Genomic DNA, 19,691 nt, shown 5'->3' with positions numbered 1-19,691 from the left:
GTGTATCTTTAAGTAAATCATAAGATAATATCATTTAAACTGCTTTGAATTTAATTTAATCTTCACCTTTAAGGTTCTGCTAACAATAAAACAATAATAATTTATTCCAGGCAGTTAAGAAAACGACTTTATCAAGTGCCTTTCATTATCTCCCCAATAAAATACCTTTATGGAGCTTCGTAGGTACACACTATCATTAACTTATATGCCATCTCGTATTTCCCCTTTTTTATCTCAGCTCTCAGACTCCAATGAGAACTGTTTAAATCCCCAGTCCCCACAACTCGCTGATATATTCAGCCACTATTTGTAACCCCTACGACTTACTTCCCTTCCTGCGATTTTCCCAGAAGGAGCAGGAGCAGGTTTAGGGCAATCTCAGCTTGCAGGAAGCGTTAGGGCAATCATCAATCATCCGCCAGCATCTTGAAGATACCGAGGAACACCTGAAGGGACAGCGACATTGATGGAGACCAACACCTGGATTTTCGTGGCCGTTTTAAACAGCCGCATAAAAATAAGTAAAGACTCTGTTTTTTATAAACTTATACCAAAACAGACAGTATTTTCTCTTCATCACTGAAAACTGATCTCTTTTCAATCCAATTTAGGAACAAATTCTATCAAAAACCAAATTAAATATTCAAAATATAACCAATTTATAACGTTGACAAGTGTTTTGGCTAAATGCAAACTAATTTAATTTAGGAAGGCACAGAAAAGCAAAAGCACTAAAATACAATTTTGTAGAACATACAAAGTGGTTCCTATGTTCCTTCTTTTCCAGATGTGTTATGCTTTTAAATTGGCTGCTCCCAGCACTACCACCCATCCAGAAAAACTGCAATTTGCTGCACATTTCGGGAAAACTCTATATTTCCATGCGAACCGAACTTTAAAAATATTTTATTTTACCATATAACGTATGCAAATTTCGCTACACTCTTTTTGCGACTGCTGGGCCAATTTTTTGTTTTGATTACAATTGCAAAACATTTGGGGCATACGCTCGCTAAATATTTGTTTTAAACACTTTATATGCTAGGGGTGTATACATATAACTATACAAATGTGTGTAAATATATTCACTATGTTTATATGGGTAATTCTGACACGCTTTCACGCGTGCTCTATTTTCATAAATATTATTTATTTATTTATTCGGGCAATCAATTTGCGTACTTTTTGTCGTTCTGTTGCTTCTTCTGTTGCTGTTCCATTTGCATTTGAAATGCTTTGGCATTTTGCTTAAACACTTACGTATGTAAATTGAAATTTGTCGATGGCTGACCATCAACTTTTATTGTAAATATTCGCATGTGGCTAAACGTAGGTATAAGTTATTTGCTGATGTATATTTGTGTGTGGACCGTTGGTCGTCAATATCCGTAATAAATTAATAGATATAAATATAAATATCTGTAAGCCTAATTGCCGAGCCTGCCGCCCGGAGATTCGGGCTCAGATCGCTATACCTCTGCTCCCTCATTTTGTTTATTGTGATTTGTTGGCCAAGTACGAGCTGCCGTCTGCTTGACTTGGCAGCTCAATTTCTACACCCTTCCCCCGAAACTGGGTCACTAAGTCTGCCCACTCAGGAGGTCCTAATTTAAATTACGATTGGGCTTACGCATAAATTAATTGTCCCGGACCCCGAGCTCAGGCTGGGATCAATGTCGAAATGCCTCTCTCTTGATTGGCAGTGAATGCTATGGCTACTATCATTACGCTGGGTGCACTGCTCAATCGGTTTTTATTATTTATCATTCGTTTTATCCGAATTAAAGCTAGCATGCCAGGCTGCATTTGACTTTGTATTTTACAGTTTACGCTTTAATTGCCGTCCCTGGTAAGTTTCGGCCGATTGCTCTCATTGTTTTTGGCCATTTAACTGACTGTGCTGCTGTATGGGTGCTCTATATGTACTGTATGTATATGCCTATGTATTGGTAGTTAAACAATTATATGTATATTAAACTGGCGCACAATTTTACACTCGACTGCCCGCTCAGAGTTTGTTGCTTTGTTTTCACTTTGCCTATATTTAATTTCACCTTTTTTCACTGTTTGCATTTTGTTTGTTTGTTTGTCTATACTATTTTCACTATTGCTGGTTGCTGGTTGGCTGTACTTGCTGCATTTAATTTAATTTAAATAAAATGATCATCGAGGCCTGACAGGGTTAATTGCACGTTAACACACGCGAGAAGGCAATCGAATAAAAATGAAATATTAAATGGCCGCCATGGCAGCCGGAAAACTTTGCCTACTCTGTCCGCTGGCTGGGGCAAGTGCTTAAGCTAATTGCACTTTCGGCGACAGGCGGAACCGGAAACGGGCCTCCGAATGGCCGCGAATCCCTTGGCAAACGCACTCACGTAGCCGCTAAATGTTTCAATTTTCTGGCAGCTCAGCGCGGCGCCGCAGACATTTAATAATAAACGCAGCTGCAGCACCGAAATGGCCAGAACTTTCCCGGATGTCTCCCTGGCTTTTTGGGGGTGGGGCAAGTGGGTTTGGGGACGGGTTTTGGGGATTGCAATTGGAATGGGAGGAGGGCGGGGTGCTGGGCTGACAAAGACAACCGCGGGCAAATGGCCATCGACCATTTTGATGCCTCTCGGCCAGAGAGCAAACAAAATTAAAAACGAATTTGAAATGCCTTTGCCAGGCTCAAAAATGCAAATCGCATTCTCTGTCACAAAATAGCGATGGGAAATGGTCTATCATGGCGCACGAAGGGTAGAAATTTCTTTTAAAACAAAAAAAAACAATTCATTTTTTTAATTAATGTAGCTATTATTAAAGGTTTTACTTAAAATAAAAAAAGGAAAGGTCAATTTTAAATGTTTACCATAAAAAACTCAATAGAACCTTTTTAACAAAAAACCTCAAAATTCTTAAATAATAAAGAAAAGTATTGGAAGGCATGTCCTAAAAGATGAGCTCATCATATATGGTTATTTTGTAATGTCCACAAAAATAGTGAAATCTCATATTTCTAATTTAGTGCTATCTTTTGTAAAAAAAATACATACATATTATGTTCATCATATAGGTGATTAATTTTTTTAAGTTAGACAATTTTTACAATATTTTAGATTGTTTAGTTTAAAAAAAAATAATTTTAATAATCTTTATATTATATTCACCAATTTACTAGGTCTCTGGTAATTCGTTGAGTAAACGAGGATAGAAAATAAGTGCCATGTTCCACAAGGACCTCCCATCACTATTGTGCTGCACCAACACACACACACAGGGCAAGAAAGAGAGACAATCGCACACGCACAGGTTGGAGCCGGACAAGTTGCATACTTTCGGGCGCAACATGCAATTAAAATGCAAAAAAGGCAGTGGCAGGGCGGCCATTTCGGCTTCAGGTTGGTTTCGACTCGTTTTTGGCCGCTTCGACCCGCTCCGTTCAGCCTGCAGCTGCAGCTCGAAAAACCAAAGACCAAAATCGATGCAGTGCCAAGTTGAAACGGAAATGCCTGAGCCGAATCCGCATCCGCATCCGTGTCCGTCCGTCCCTCTGTGTGCGTGTCCGTGTGTCTGTGCAACGTCTGCGGTTGGGACAAGTTTGCCAGTCGGCATCTGGCTCTGTGTGAGTGCCGGTGTGCGAGTGTGCGTGTTGATTTAGCGTTAAGCTTGTTGGATTTTTGCGTTTTGTCAACATTCCCCCGGCCAGTTGTCGATGCATTCGCAGACTGCTGCTGCGGCGGCTTTCTCGGGGTGTTCAAATAATTGCCGATAGACTTCGGGGCAAGAGCATTTCGAGATTGATTCTGGTTGGGTGGGAGTACGCACACAGAGGAAAATGGGCGTAGAGGAGTTGTTTTGAGGAAAACTTTAAGCTCAAGTTGTCATGGAAAGTTGTCTTAGGTGGCATTGAGTTTAGATCTATACATCGATATTAAGTGTCTGAAAGTATGCAGTAAAAAAGCTTTTTCATCTTATAAGATTACTTTACCTTTATAATACTTGCATACTTTTAGACTCCTGTCTTTATCTTGATTTGATTATAATAACAAAATGTATAGGAAGTAAATAGTTTAAGTTTTGAAACTGTGACAAAAAGACATCCATGTGTTCTTTGTTTGATTTAGATTTTTTTCTCCGTGCTGTATACTGTAGTGTCGGCTGCAAGGGGAGGTGAAGTGCTGCTTAGCCTAGGCTTACTGTTCATTAATGGTCAGGTGACTATACAGTGGGTACAGGTGGTGATCAGGTTGGGTACGTCAATTAGTCCTAAGGGTAAGTTTAACTGAACACTTGCTGATATTATTCCTATGGCTATTTCTCTGCCTATTTGTAAGTTATGAGTGCACTGATATTGCTTCGTTGGCCTGCTATATTTCCCTTTCTATTTAGCCTCATCATTTAGATTATGATTCTGTCTTTCTTAAGATTTTGTATCACCTGATTGAGAACAATGATTGATTCAACAATTTGTATAAGTGAGTGTCTTTGCTTTTGTGATTGCCGGTTGTCCTGGATGCGGAGTCTAAGCAGCTGCGCTGCTGAGGGCCGAGTCCTAGGGATGCTTTGTATAATTGTTGAGCGGCATCTCGTTCACATGGGTGTGGGCCACCTCCTTGTTCCGCTCGTGGATGGCCATCTCCAAAGGGGCGCTGGCCGGCTTCTTTTGGGCCGCCTTCTGTGTCTTTAGCTGGAATGAATTATTGTGTTTTTAGCAGTTATTTCCTGAAATTAGGTCTCTTATATTTACTCTCTGTATCGTCTTTTCGAAGTCCTGATGCGGCTCCGGTCGCTTCATCGTGCTGCAATTTCGCAGACGTTCGTTGGTCTATAAAATATATAAATTATTTAATAATATTTTAACAAAAATTTTAATTTTCATTGTCAAAAAACGTTGTTTTAGTTTTGCACCTGTTATTCAAATTAAATGAAGTAAATTATACCTCGCCCGTCTGTTATTCCTGCCATTTGTGCCAACCCATGATTACTTCATTAACTCGAGCCAGACCCAACAAATCGACACCTCAAAACAACCGCAGCCAAGACTTCAAATGGGAATGTCAAATGAAAAGCGGCGGACAGCCGAGTCCGAGCAAGTGTAATGAAAGGCCAGCGCTGGATGTTTCCCGGGTCCCGGGTCTCGGGTCCCGGGAGCAGCAGACCGCATAATGAGTGCCACTACTGGCGTTCGGAGGAGCTGGGACACACGCTCGCCGGGTGACCTTTGCCCGGGGGCGAAAGCACAGCCAGGGAGAATCACGAGCTGTGGCCAAAGAAAGGTAATGAGTGCCAGAGGACACGCCGCACACACAAAAGAAGTTGTCCCGAACACGGAGCACGGAGCACAATTGTCGCCAGTGCTTAGCCCAAGTCATTTTCAAAATTGACCGCAAAAGTCGGGAGCAGCCGGAGTGGACAATCTGCAGCCGTGGTCCTCGTCCTCGTTCTCGGCGGCGGCAAATTGTGCTTAAATATTAAATGAACAGCCGGCGAAGGAGCGGGCACACACACAAAAGGAAAACCGGACAACAACCGTAAAACACGAAAAGTTATAAACTCTCCCAGGACCGGAGGACCCCGAAAAGTACGGGGAAACCGAAATAAAAAGACACAGAAAAGTAACCAAAAAAACCGAGGGAATTGGGTGGAAATGGAAAAGTGCACGGCGAGGACACACAAAACAAAACACTTTGGCACGCCTGAAATAATAAAAACAAATGCGAGCGGAAAAAGGACAATCGTGTGTAGGGGCTCCACCCGATCCCCACCCAGGTCCTCGCATCCGGCATAACAACCGCAGCAAAGCCGAAACCCGCCAAGGTGCAAATGACCAGGTAACGTGGAGTTCCAGGGACGTGCTCCTCGGGTCCTTGACAACGCCCCCGACAATGTGATTGGCGCACTCGTCCCCGGCTTTGTCCTCTGCGATGCCCGTTCTCGGTGCACTGGGAAAAACGATCCTAAAGAGCGAGCTATCACCAGAAAATCTGTATCTTGCTTAGTTTTTAAAAACATATCATCTGTTTTTAGCTTGTTGATAAAATAAAATATTTTTTTGGTCTGCAATTATGATAATAATTATTATTATAATAAGAGCCTACAATTACTTATTAGGCTTTTGATCGCATTACAGTAGTACAAAAATTAAGTAGTTGTGTTTTCTGCGCCCGATATTTGGAATATAATTTATAAGTTATAATAATTTATTTATTGTTATTTATACATATACATTAAATCTCCGGCATTTTATCTCCAATATAAATTGTATCTATATTTGACACGCATTTTTTGCGAGTACAATCCGCATCCTGTTCTGGATGTCCATCTGTATCTGGCACTTGCACTTGCAGGACCCCCTCCCTCATTGGCAGCTCATATCTCCGAGTCTGCCATTTGCATCCGGCACATGTCCTTGCCGCGCCGCCCTGTCCTTTGTCCCCTGACCCCGTGATCAGCAAGCCCACTCCCTTTGCCACTCCCAATCCCGCCCTGCTCTTTTTGCTCCGGCTGTGTTGTCATTGTCTGGTCTCGACCACTCGCCCAGCGCAAGTCAACGCAATTAACGGTAATTGCCTTTTATCGGCTTAGCCTTGATAAAGTTTTCCACCGCCCCCGGGCTTTTCCGCCCCTCCCTGCCCCGCCCCACGCTTTTCCCAGAACGCGAACTTTCCTAGTTATTGCTGCTATTGTTGTTGTTGCTGCGGCCATCGTTGTTATTTGTAGGTTTAAGCGGTTTTTATATTTTAATTTAATTTTATAAGTAGTCCCAGTGCTCCGCCTCCTCAAACCGGCGAACTTGTCCATGGCAAAAATTCGACATTAAACAGAGCAGCAGCGGACGGTCGGGCGGGCGGGGCTGGAAAAGTTTTGTTTTGAATGCGGCAAGGAAATGCTTTGAAGTTGGCTCAAAATTATGGAACTTTTCATGGCTTTCCAGAGAGATAGGAAGCGGAGGAAGGGAACCCGCCCGGTCCCGAATTAAGGAGCCGGGAATTAAACTGCGACCGAAATGCGAAAACTCCTTCCATTTTCATAATTCTGGGGCAGCTTAGGGGGTGTCAAGTGCTCCACTAATGAAAATGTCGCTGTCTATATGGCGCCGAACATAAGTGTCGCATGAAAACTAAAGTTTAAATATTTTATTGCACCACCTTTTCAGTCGCGACATTAAAAATGAAATAAACTGTCTGTCACACTAATTATAAAATTAATGTATGTATATGTTAAGACCTGATTCTTAAAATTTGAAATACCAATTAAGTAGCTAAGTAAAAGAGTTTTTCCATTAAACAACTCTTTGTTTTAAGTTTTAGGAATTTTCTTCATTTATTTGTTTGATTTTCCCTTTTTTTTTTTCCCTCCCTTTCTCAAAACTTTTCGACCTTTTTTTACCACCACAAACAACCCAAAAACGAGCCTAAAAGCAGGCAATAAAATCGGCTTATAAACCGGAAATGACAAAATCACACACGGAATCGTCTCCAAATAAAAGGCTTACCTTTGTTGTAAGTGGCACCCCATTTGCGACCTCCAAACTCACCTTCAGCTGCATTCCCTCCGTGGCGTTCAGCTCGTCTCCGCTCTGCCGAAGGCCCTGCAAAAACCTGGCGAAGACCGTCCTCCGCTGCTTGTGCTTGCTGCGACCCTCTACCCGTCCAATTCCCATCCGGATCCGAGTGCGAGGCAGTGAGGCGAACAATCAAACCGAGAATCAAACAGACATTCATTTGATTAACCAGACAGTCAAAGTTTAAGCGCAAACCAATTTAATTGAATTAAAAGCCATAAAAACCAAACAGCCGCCAAACTGTCTCTAACCGCAAGCCGAGTACCCCCTTCGCAGACTTAGCTGCTCCTCACCTGTTGCCGAAAAGTCGTAAAAGAAATTGGTCCGTGCTCCAGGATAGCTGTGCTGCATCCCGTTCAGATTCAGAGCCGACTTGGAGTCGATGGCGTTCCGGGCCATGCGGTTGGCCAAGTCATTCTGCGTGTAGCTGTAGATCTCGTTCTCCTCGCGATTCGACAGGCAGCTGGAGGGCTGCACGTGCACGGAAAATGAATTTTAAGTATGGATAAGAGATATTAGAGATCAATGTATAATGGACTAATAACCTTTGTATCTTTACAACCCATCTGTACTATAAAAGAAGACCCCTTTTAAAAGGGGTTTTAAAGTTTTAAAATAAAGTATAATTCATATTTTTAAACATATTTTTATATCACAAGAAAGAATTATAACAAAATCTGTACCATAACGCAAAACGTTTCTAACTCAGAGCCCTAGTGAAGGCGAAAACCAGACGCACACACTAAAATATATCACTGACTTAAGAGACCCCTTACCACTGACCCAATAAATTTCTTTCGGTGCAAGTACACATAAAAGGGCACACATGCGCATGCATAATAAACGAAACGGAACGGAACGGAAATGAATTAGAGTCTGATTAGCTAAGGGTCGTAAAAGCCTCTCCGGCCGTAAAAGTCAGGGGCCGAAGCCGGAGCATCTGCTTACCAAGTACTTGCCGGGCACATAGAGCGGCTGGCTGTGGCTGGTGGGCATCACCGAGGAGCCGACCAGGCCCGTGCCGCTGCAGCTGGGCCCGGCCATGCGGCGGGTCAGGGTGTGCCCCGTGGAGATGCGCACGTGGCGCTCCTTCCACTTGGACAGGCGCACCTGCTCGATGGCGTCCAGCACGTCCTCGTAGGGCATGTTGATCTGCTTGCTGTAGTGGGCGGCCAGGCCCTCCAGGTAGCCCCGCTTGCCCTCCTGCAGGGGGGAAAACAATCTAGTTACTTCAAAACAATAACGGAATAAGATACATTATATACGAAAGATTCAGATACAGTTAGAGGCAGAATATAAAATATATATTATCTTTGAAAAACAATATAATTTAACTTATGTTTCGAATAAATGTTCTTGCCTAAACCCAATTACAGAATCGAGATTTCCCTCTGTGCACCGGAGAGTTACTAGTTTCAGCAGTCTCCCCTAAGTCCCTAACTCCCAGTCTCAGCCGCAATCCCCTAAGGCCAGGGTCAAAAGGAGTCGGCAGGGCAGGCGCACAAGTGTTAATATCTTCCGGTAATTAGCGTGAGGTTGCCACTTAAATGTGCCCTGTTTGACATTCAAAGCGGTCACTGAAGCGGCAGCATCGTGCCCTGCTCCTTTATGCAGCTCCATCTGCAGCTGCCTGTGCATCCGCATCCGCATCTGCATCTTGTGTGTGCCCAAGTCTATGGCCATGTCTGCACCTGCATCCTCGACTCGAGAGAACTAAGCCTGAACCGAAGGCGCCTCCCTCCAGCCTGGCAAATTCATTTAGCGTCGCATTCATGTAATGCACATGCAAACATTTGTGCTGAAATGCAACTTGTCTGCAGCTGTCAGTCAGTTAGACACACAGATACTATATAGTACTACGTAGACCCTCCCAAGCACCCAGCGCCCAGCACCTCCCAGCTCCCACACACCCAGAGGGCTGTCTGTCTCATCAGCGCAAAGTGCAATTAGTTGAAGTTGGAGCCCGCGCGTCAACATGGCCCAGACGAAGTGGGGTCGAGGGGGCCAGAAGCCAACAAGTCCTGTCTAACTCCTGCAGCGCCCTCGCATCCTGCAGACACCTTTCTTCGCCGCCATTCGCTATAATTCCATTTCGGGCTTTAAGCTGCATTTCAATTTGCTCCGCCACAAAGACAACAATCGTAAATATTTAACCACATTTTAGCGCTCAAACTATGCCAAGTACAGAGCCATAAACTTGTGGGGGACAGGAAAAAAGCTGACAGCTTGCGCTAATTAAAATGCAAAGCAGCAAAACCTGATGACAGCCTATGACAAAGTTTTCACGCATAGCCACGGAGCAGTCTCAACACTTTTCGACAGGAGCAGGAACAGAAATTGGAGTGCTGATGCACACAGAAAATGTGCAGCACATGCCAGGACACTATGCATAACTACTCAATAAATAGATGTAGGGGCATATTTTTCTATAACTTAGGAACAGGGCGTCAAAATTTTAAGGCCAAGATTTTTAAGAACTGCTTTGACTAAAAAACGCATCTTTAAAATGCATCTTAAGTGGAAAGCATTGCGCCTTTTTTTGTCTTTAAAAAGTATTAATCGGTTTATTTTTCTGGATTTATATTTGCAACCTTTTTTGTTATTTTTTACTTGCACATATTGCTATAAATTTATTGACAATATTAACTCTGATTTTTTTAGTTTTGTTTTTCTCAGTTTGCCTAACAAATTCAGCACCACAATCTGTAGCTGGAGCGGAAGCCTGCGGAGCGTGGCCTGCATATTAAGCAGCTGCATCGGCATCTGAAGAGTGTCTGGCAAACTGTCAGCACTCCATGCGTGCTCAATGGGCACGCCTGCCACGCCCATTGCCCCCACCGCCCCCGAGGCTGAAGCACACGTGCACATGCACCTCCTCTGCTCACCGCTGGAAATTACTTCGAATGGAGATGGCTTTGCATCTATTTGCATTGCATTGGATTGCAGTTCTTTGGCGGAACGCAGGCGGCCCTGAACCAGTGACACGTTTTCAGGTATGAACAGCCAGCCAACAAAGCGCGGACAAAGCACCAGAAGTCATCACTGCCAAATGCCTTTCAATGCACATTTCTTTCACACGGTCACAGTGGTCCTGCCAGCTAGAAAACTAGATCAAAATTGGACAGGAAGCACAGAAAAACGAACAGAAAAAACGAACTTTTAGGAATAACACAGAGTAATGATTCATTTGTAAAACTTAACCTTTAAGTTGGTTAAGGTTTAAAAAATATCTGGGATTAAAGTATAAAAGTTCCCCAGTGATATTTATAATTGTTGTTTTTATAAGATAATCGCAAAAGGACAGGGGAAAACAAACAGTTCGTTATCCAACAGACTTCTAAAATTATTTTATATTTTCAGAGCAACACAAGAACTGAGTATTGTTAAATAACATAATTTCGACTCTTTTTCCCTCCCTGCCTGTGCTGCCATATTTATAGGTACCACAGAGTTTGTCCTGCTGGAACCTGCAATTTGCTGACCCGGCAATTTCGGCTGATCATTTAGTGGCTCCCCTTTCCCGCGCCCAGTTCCACTTCCCCGCGGCGCGACCACAATGCAGAGCTTTATCTCTAAGCCAGCAGCAGTGACCAAAAAATACGCGCCAAAATAAACAAAATTAACGCAATGCAAAATCATTTCCCGGCCGGGGACCAACATGCATATAATAAAATAAACAAAGCAGAGCAGGCCGAACAGCAGGAGCAGGGTGGTCCGAGGTGGACATGGCGAATGTTGAGGTGACCCAGCGGGACTTCGCTGGTTGGCCACTCGGTTTAACTAAATTAAAATCGTGTTAATTTCACATTAGAGCGCACACAGCACTGGCTCCCCGAACGAGTGTCACACGTTGCACTGCATGCTGGGCCCACCCACCACCGCCCACAGAAGCCCCCTTTGCCACGCCCCCGGGGGCAGGATGCAAATTGCCAGGGCCCTAAACAAAACGACCATAGATAAGAGCAATCGCTGGCTGGTTGCTCGCCACACTTGGCTGGAATAGTTACCCGAAGCAGGAGTGATACCTTAACAAAATCATAAAAGAACAACCAAATAATAGTAGCCATAAAGGGAAAACTGGGGTGAAAATTACAGTCGCCAGTTGTGTGTGTCGGCAAAGATTTAGATGTAGAAATATTAAAGTTAAAAATATAATAAAATATAACTGAAGAAGTGCCACACAAATTACTTTTAAATATCTTTAAGATGTCTAAAAGTATGCAACAAGATATTTTGAACTAAGAAGAGCAATGAAAACACTCAAAAAGGATAACATTCTTTATTCTCTGCATACTTTTGGACACCTAAATTGATTAACATTTTAGAGATTTGTCTGGCCTCTTAAAAGGTATATAACCATGAACTCACCGGCGTGGAGTACGGGTGGGCGGTGAGCCGGATGCCGTCCGCCTCGAGGTGGCGCTTCATAACCGCCTCCAGCTCCTTCATGGTCACCGGCGTATCACAGTCGGAGGCCAGGATCTCGTTGCTGCTGCTCAGGGCCTTGGGGTCGTTGATGAGCACGTAGACAATGGCGGCGCCCTTCTCCCGCAGCATGCGCACGCTCTTCAGCAGCTTGCCCCGGTGCGAGGGGTTGTCCACCCCGATGGCGTCCAGGTCGATCTCCCCGATCTGCTTGCAGATCTCCAGCTCGTCGTAGCCGTTCTCCAGGAAGCTCTCGCCGTAGTGGGCCAGTCCGATGGTGCGCAGCCACTCGCAGACGATGTTGTGGTGCGGCATCGTGGTGCTGGCACTCGTGCTCGCATTCGCGTATCACGTGGCTCCGCCGGGAAACGGCAGGTCCAGCGGTGCGAAGGACACCTTGTTGAGGCGGTGCGGCTTCGTCGAGGTGCTGGCACCACTGGCTCCGCTTCCTCCACTGGACGCAATCCCAGTCGCCGGCGGTGGCTCCGGTTGGTTGCAGCTGCTGGCGGCACTGCTGCAGCTGCTGCTGGAGGTTGCCTTCATAGCAGCGGCGACGGGAGCGAGTGGCGCGGAGTACTCTGTGGCAGGTGAAAGTTCAACAAATTTAATAATTTATAGATTTAATGAAGCCATTAAGTTAAATGGTGCAAATTATGTGCATATCCGAAAATTGATATTTTATTTGATGGGTAATTTACAATTTAATAAACGGATAAAAGGATGTTTTCATTTCATTTTTTCATAATATCTTAAAAACATACAGAAAAGCAACGTCAGAGAAACAATTCCACAAAAATACCCCTAGAAACATTAAATGGAATTTATTTTTCCCTACACCATAGCAAATAAACATATTGTTTATTTTGGCATATTTAAGACTAATGCCCACCTACCAACATATGTTGATAACCAACAATGATAAGAGCTTTTGTAAATTGATTTTAAATTACGATACATATTTCAGTACTGCTATAATTGCGGGTTGAATACCATGATTTAAAAGCGAAAACATAAAATTAAAAATGAAATTGAAACTATGATATTTGCGTTCTCGCAACAATTGCAAGCTGAAATACGCTTTAGATTGTAGCCCAGCTTGAAACATAAAATTTAATTGAATCGCCAGTGGGAGCGCAACGAAAGTTATGGTTTCGATTGCCAAGTGCGACGGTGCGTATGCGTAATACGGTTTCGGCAACTTCCGGTAGCCATTAAACCCGCCTGACAGGTGTAGGTCAAGGGGGGAAGTGCCTGGCTCCGTGGAGTGGACGGCGGGGCATGGCATATCAATTTGCGTTAATAGCAGTCATTGTTCACTCGCAACGAGGGAAAGGGAGTTCGAGTGGCCAAGAGGCCTCTGCCCACAGAGGCCTGCCTATAAGCACTTAATGATAATGCTCGGTCATGTACACGAGCCACTAAAACACTTGAATATGCTTAGCCCCGGAAGCCACTTGCATATGAATAAGCCACTTAAAATGACAGATGGACCCGTGCAGACGGAGGAGGCTTCTCCAGGGGATGGGTGCGGGCGTGGCCGGATGGCTGCGCCCCCGGGTCACAGACAAAGGACAAAGGGAAGTCGTCTAACTATTTGTGCAACGCCCTTTCCCCCGAAAGCGACCCCGATCCCTGTTTGTTGTCTCCGGGTGAGTGGTGAGTGGTGAGTGGCGAGTGAGTGTGTGTTCGGTTGTAAAAATATTTTTGCTTGTCGAAAAATGAAATGCAAATGTCTGCTGGCAGCAGAAATATTGTCCAGCCGCCTCCTCCGCCAGGTGGCCGGGCCGTCTACATCTGCATCTGGCCCGGAAAGTGTGGTCCAAGGAGGCAGACAATGGCATAATGAAAATAATGTGGCTACAGTTTGCTCACACAGGCAGCTGCAGCTGTCACTGAGTGTGCTAGATTGAAGTGGCTCGGTGCTCGGTCTTCCAGGTCCATTCCCCAAATCTCGTCTAGCCCGTGGATTTATGTACAAGAAGTTCGGGGCCGAAGTGAGAGACAACTAATTGACTGAGCTTGACTTGGCTCCGCATACCTTTCATATTGATAAACACATGCTAGACAAGATGCCAGAATCCCGGACAATGGGGCGTATGAGCGACCTCCGGCCGAGGGATGAAAGTGATGAGGCTTTTAGCAGATGAAAGGCCCAGATTGCTGGAAGGGTCAGAAAGGAACTTGGGCAGGAGGAATCCGATAGCCCGGGCAATTCAGAGCTATTTTAATATTGAAATGATTTAAGATATGAATTGATAAGGGAAGGAAACGGGCGAGGCTTCAAAGAAAACCAAGCCTCGGCAATCGGGGCAGTTAAGCTTGCCCTTGACTGTTGTTACTCGAAAGTATCTTTAAACTCTACTTTACTTGATTTTTTTAAATATTTAAAAATGCTTTACTAACTTCATTATTTTAATAAATTTAAGCAGAATATTCTCCAAATTTTATTTAAAATATACTGAAAAATAAACTCGATTAAAACCTGGATTCGGCGAACCTTGTTTCGTTGCCTTCAGCTTGCCTTCACATAAATATTTCAGTTTCCTTGTTTAGCTAACTTAGAGATAAAATTGCAAATCTGTAATTCAGTTATGAGGGGCCTTAGCAGAGTGGTTCCAGCCTCTTGCCAACGCCCCTGAGCTGCTGCAGCTGCAAATATTTAACCACATGCCCCCCTGCCCCCATCCCAGCCCCCCGGAAAACTTTCGGCACATTGTTAGCATAATAAACACATAATAAAATGCAAAAGGCAAAATCAGTAAAGTCAATTTTGAAGATGTTTTGCATACGCAGCCGTTGCAAGCAGCTTGCCAAAGTTTATTTACGAGCTGGCCGAGCGAACCCCGTTCCGGCCCAAAAAGGTTGCAGTTCTCGGTTAATGAATGGCAGTGGTAGCCCTTACATAAGGCAAATTCCGCCCTGTATATAAGATATACAGAAAATGTCATTTATAAGATGCTACGGGTCGAGTGTAATTACATGAAAGCTGGCCAGAAATTTGCATATGCCGCAAACTGACTACGATAAGCGTCCTAAATTTTCAATTTCATTGTTTATTAAGTGCCAAATAATTGTTTGTGTGCAGTGAGGTGAAATCTGTGATCAAAGGTGTTCGGCCAGCCCACGTTTTCCGTTTGTAATTTGCAATTTCCTGAGTTTCCCCAACTTCCCCTTCACCGGCAAGTGAGACTTCCTTCGGTGTAATTATGAGCAGTTTGTGGCCCCTGAACCGTGTGAAAATTCGCAAATGCAACGCGCTTTCTCTAATTACCGCCATCGATTATCGCCTTAGCTCTCCAATTATGAAACCCTAGACTTTCCAAGGGGATCAAATGCAACTCCTTCGCCCACTTAGGGCCCACTGTGCTGAAATTAAACAGAAACAACACTCACGAGCCCAGATAAATACACCACACATGCCCGCTCGACAATGGCCCCATTGTTTATGGCTTTCACACAAATTTTTATGCAAAAGGCAAAATTTCAGCCGGAGTAATTAATTTTAATATGAAAGCCAAACATGCGCGCTCTAACAATTGTCATATAATTTGCCGTCTAGACAGTGGAAATTTAGTATTTTCAATTAACTGCAATGGCAACTGGGCGCTGCACCAGCCCCCTTAACCCACGCCACCCCCTTAACACCGCCTGCCTGCAACAATGCGCACAAAAAGGCGCACACTGATTATTTCCACGGCGAGGGGCAGGAAGTGGAAAAGCGGAGCGGAGCCTTTCTGGCTGACTGCCATGTTGACATTGTTGGCTCAAAAAATAAAAAGGGGGAAAATAAAAACAACTAAAGTTCGAAGCAAGAAAGTGTGTGTTCCCTGCAGTCCGACTGGCTGGCTCACTTTCAAATGCACAATTATTTATTTTAAGCTCGGTAAATACTCGAGAAAATAATATTTTTCGTATATTTACTTAAAGAAACTATAAAAATATTTAAAAGTGACACTTTTGGATTTTTTGTTGAAACTCTAGATTATTTTTTCTAAACTTTCTGCCCTGGTGATTAAAAATACTAAATAAATGAAAATAAGTATTTTTAAAGAATTTTTTTTAAATATTATTTTGATTAAAGTAAATGTATTTTCAGTTTAGAATTAGTTTATATTGTAAACTTGGAAGTAAACTGTAACCCTTGACTCTACAAATTTGTCCAAAGCAGAATCTGTATTTATAATATATAATGGTTACTAGAAAACTCCTTTTCATATTATTTTTAGAAAATATTCGTTTGAGATGAACAAATATTTATTAACATTTTAAATATTTACTTGCCCTTTAAAATGATAAATAAAATGTAAGCCCGGTCTCCACAAATTTCTCCATAGCATATTCACCTGTTATAGTATCTTATGGATACCAGAATACCCCTTAGTCGCAGGGACAGCCAGTGTGAAGGGGAACTCAGCCCACCTGCGAGTTCGGTGGGAAACAGCGAGGTGGAGCCGGCATCCGATCCCCTCTGCACGGACGCCCCTTGCAGCCTTGACTCCGGAATAGCAGGCGTTCAGCAGACGGCAGAGCGACGTCCTCAAGGTTGGCAACAAAATTGCACTGGCAGTCACTCGAAAGGGGTTCCCGCCGGGTGAGCCAGGGGGCTCTGGGAGGGATCAGGGTGCAGCCTCGTTCGTGTGCCAATGTCAGTGCACCTGGCACTGCACTTGCCACTCGGCACTCACTTCGACTCGCTGCTGAACCCAACCCAACGCAACTCAACTCGCCTCGACTCGCTCCCTTTCCCAGGCCAACAGTGCGTACTGCGGTGGCCGGGAAGCCTTGCAAAAAAAGCGGGCCTACCCCACCCGTGGCCGGCTTCGATTTCACTTTTTTTTCGGTCCCCGGCTTGCACTCGTTTTTTAATTGAAATTTCATTTGCCCCGTTTGTTTGAACATAATTACGAATCGGGGGACTTTTGTCGCTTGTTATGCAAATTTAAGACCGGCTCATCCCGAGATGAATGAGTGTGAATAGACCGGGGGATGCATGAATGCCCGGCTGGAGCTGCATTCCCATCTCTCATATTTTCTTTCTTTTTTCGGCTTCGCTGCGGTTTCATTGTGGTCGGAGATGGCCCAAAAAGGATGGTTTCAGCCCGGCTGAAAGGATGAAGACAGCCTGCAGCCAGCCGAGGCTCCATTCAGCTCCAAGTATTTCTATGCTAAACAAATGAGCCCAGAACTAAAACCCATTCAAATAGTGAAGTCGGCTGGGGATAAACCAAGAAGCTCTCAAAGTTTGCCAAATGCATCACTTAAACTGTGCTACTTAGAGATCGCAAGTTGCAAAATGTTTCAAATTAAAGAACCTTTCAATGTAGCGAAGGGAAATTAGTCTCAGTACTTAGTTTTTGTCCAGCTAAATGCTTTCGCCTGAAAAAAATTTTTTTTTAAGTATGGCAATAGTTTTTTTAGTCTCGGATTTTGCATAAATTACTATACTAAAAAATCGTGCTTCTGGCAAACTTTAATTAATTATGCGTACTTTTTCCTTAAAAAATTCTTTATTTTATTTAAGCTCTAGCTAAAAAAGAATTAACAGAAAATAATAATAGTTAGCCTCAATTCGCTGGAAATGTAGCGTAGCTAAACTTGAATTATTCAAGTAATAAGCTTTGGGATAATAGGGATAATAATTATTCAGTAGATGTGAATTTTAACCGGAGTATTCTGAACTTCTTATAGTTCCTCGCCATATAGCCACGTTAATAACCTATTAAAGCAATCTAGCGAGACACAACTATCAATTTGACATCGATCCGGGCATTAAGCTCTATCCAGGATTAGCAATTCACGCAGATTTAGTTCCCCTCCCAGCCAGCCGGAAATCCGGCAGTTAAACCCATTGACTGCTGATTGAGTAATCAACGAATCGACCCCGTAATTCCGCAATTTACTTACATTGTGAGCCGTAATCAGTAGGTGAGCCCGGAACGTACTGCCAGGAACTCTCAAGACATGCAAACACCCGCGCACACTCACACGCGACTGGGCGGTTCAGGAGTCGCTCTGTAATCAAATGCTGCGGCACTTCATTTGCCGGGGACTGGCCGACTGCCCCGTGCCCGCAAAGACATAATCCCAATGGCGCCCACTTGTTGGGACTCGGCCGCAGGACAAGTTCTACACGGAGGAGAAACTAAACGAAAATGTTACCGATTCATAATTATTAAACTAATGGATTTTTCAGATCCTAATGAATCCCCCAAAAGAGAATACGCCTATTTATCTTTTATGACAATTTTCTAATATGTTCTCCTTTTCCAGTGTTACACATCTTTGATTTTATTTTACTTTAAATACAAATCTAAAGTGATTCAGCCTTCTATAAACTATTTTCCTAGTATATATGATGTTTGATCCCAATATGTTTAGTGAAAAACAAAGAAAGTTATTTTAAGAAAAAATCGTATGAACTGTGTCTACAAACTTTTAATATTTTTGTATATCAACTTCATATTCTATGTATTTGACAATATATAAGTAAGAAACGCCGCTAATAGTCAATTATTGCAAAGTTTTTTATACAATGGTATTAATATGACAATATATAGGTTATGGTTTTTATGGCATCTTCGTAAGTTTTTATTTGTTTAATATTACAATACAGGGAAGCCAGTTTTTACTATATAGCTACAAAATGCTTGTAGAAAGCTGTATTTACTAAGTTTATATTTTCTGGCATTCAGCTATGAACTCTACTTTTTCATTAATATTATTAGTTATGAATATGAAAACATACAGATCGAGGTTTTTTAATTTTTCTCTCGGTGTAGAGCCTGCCCGATCACTCACGCACAATTGCCGGTCGTTTGATTTACGGCATCGGATCCTGAAAATCCGGCCGTAGCCTGCGTTTATTTTTTCGGGTCGCCGGCAGGACAATGGCTGGCAAAAAACGGGCGCGAAAACGGTCACCGGAAGTGGGGTCGCCAACCGGAAACGCGGAACGGTGCAAAATGGCGGGCAAATTACGCGAGAAGCGGCAGTTTGCTGCCCGGCTGACTTTGATTCCGATGGCGGAAGGTGCTCGGCGAGACGTCCAAAACAAGCAAAGGCAAAAGGGCGAACTGCAACGAGCAATTGTGCAACCGGGAGCGGAGCAAAAAACGCAACCAAAGTATGCAAAGCACGCGAGCGTACTGTGGCACCATCGGCAGAACACGGCCTCCTGGGCCTGGGCTTTTGCCACTGCCACTGCCGCACGGCCTCTGCCGCTGCCGGAGAATCGAGAATTGAGAATCGAGAATCGGGCAGGGCAGAGCGGAGCGGAGCTGAGAACTGAACCCGACTCCTCGAGGAAGGCCGCGCCGTGAACATTAACGCTGGCGTTAACGCTAGCGGGCGGACGACGGGAGGATGGGGCCGCCGGGGTCTCTGGCTGGTTGCAAGTGCCCCGTTGTAAGCGATACCCAGGAGGGAGGTTTTTCCCAGCTTTATATTTCGCTTTTTTTTATTATTTTTTACTTTTTTGCAAGCCATGCATTCTCTTTTTATTCTCGCTGCAGCCACCCCGAAGCGGAGGCTTCAGACCAAGAGCGGAAAGTAGGTGAGGCACATGAGTGAGGCGGCGAGTGTTTACCCCGGCTTAGACGGCTCTGACAGGCCGTCTGGGCTCCAAAGCATGAATGAGTTGTGGAAGCAAATGAAGTGCCGCGCCAGCCGACGTTGCAACCCGCAGCGTGTTTAAATATAGCAGAGAACGAGCGGCAGC

At 44.0% G+C, this 19,691-nt stretch overlaps 1 protein-coding gene across 4 annotated transcripts; it reads right to left on the bottom strand.

The window, feature by feature from the left end:
* Positions 1 to 298: 298 nt before the first annotated feature.
* Positions 299 to 19,118, bottom strand: LOC108031319 (uncharacterized). 4 transcript variants are annotated; one of them, XM_050888962.1, is made up of 8 exons: positions 18,720 to 19,118; positions 17,879 to 18,116; positions 11,918 to 12,552; positions 8,498 to 8,752; positions 7,843 to 8,020; positions 7,523 to 7,629; positions 4,733 to 4,810; positions 299 to 4,672 (listed from the first exon to the last, which is right to left on the bottom strand). In XM_050888962.1, exons 3-8 carry the CDS (start codon positions 12,287 to 12,289, stop codon positions 4,538 to 4,540), a joined length of 1,125 nt encoding a protein of 374 aa, XP_050744919.1. In that variant the 5' UTR covers positions 12,290 to 12,552; positions 17,879 to 18,116; positions 18,720 to 19,118; the 3' UTR covers positions 299 to 4,537. The 4 variants fall into 4 exon arrangements, with proteins under 4 accessions (XP_050744919.1, XP_050744920.1, XP_050744921.1 ...); XM_050888963.1 differs by having other exon boundaries at positions 17,879 to 18,100; XM_050888964.1 differs by having other exon boundaries at positions 18,773 to 19,118.
* Positions 19,119 to 19,691: the final 573 nt, after the last annotated feature.

Source organism: Drosophila biarmipes, chromosome 3R (genome assembly GCF_025231255.1).
Source record: "Drosophila biarmipes strain raj3 chromosome 3R, RU_DBia_V1.1, whole genome shotgun sequence".
Lineage (NCBI taxonomy): Eukaryota > Metazoa > Arthropoda > Insecta > Diptera > Drosophilidae > Drosophila > Drosophila biarmipes.
Note: the sequence above shows the minus strand (reverse complement) of the source record. Positions and strands in the feature narration are given on the sequence as shown.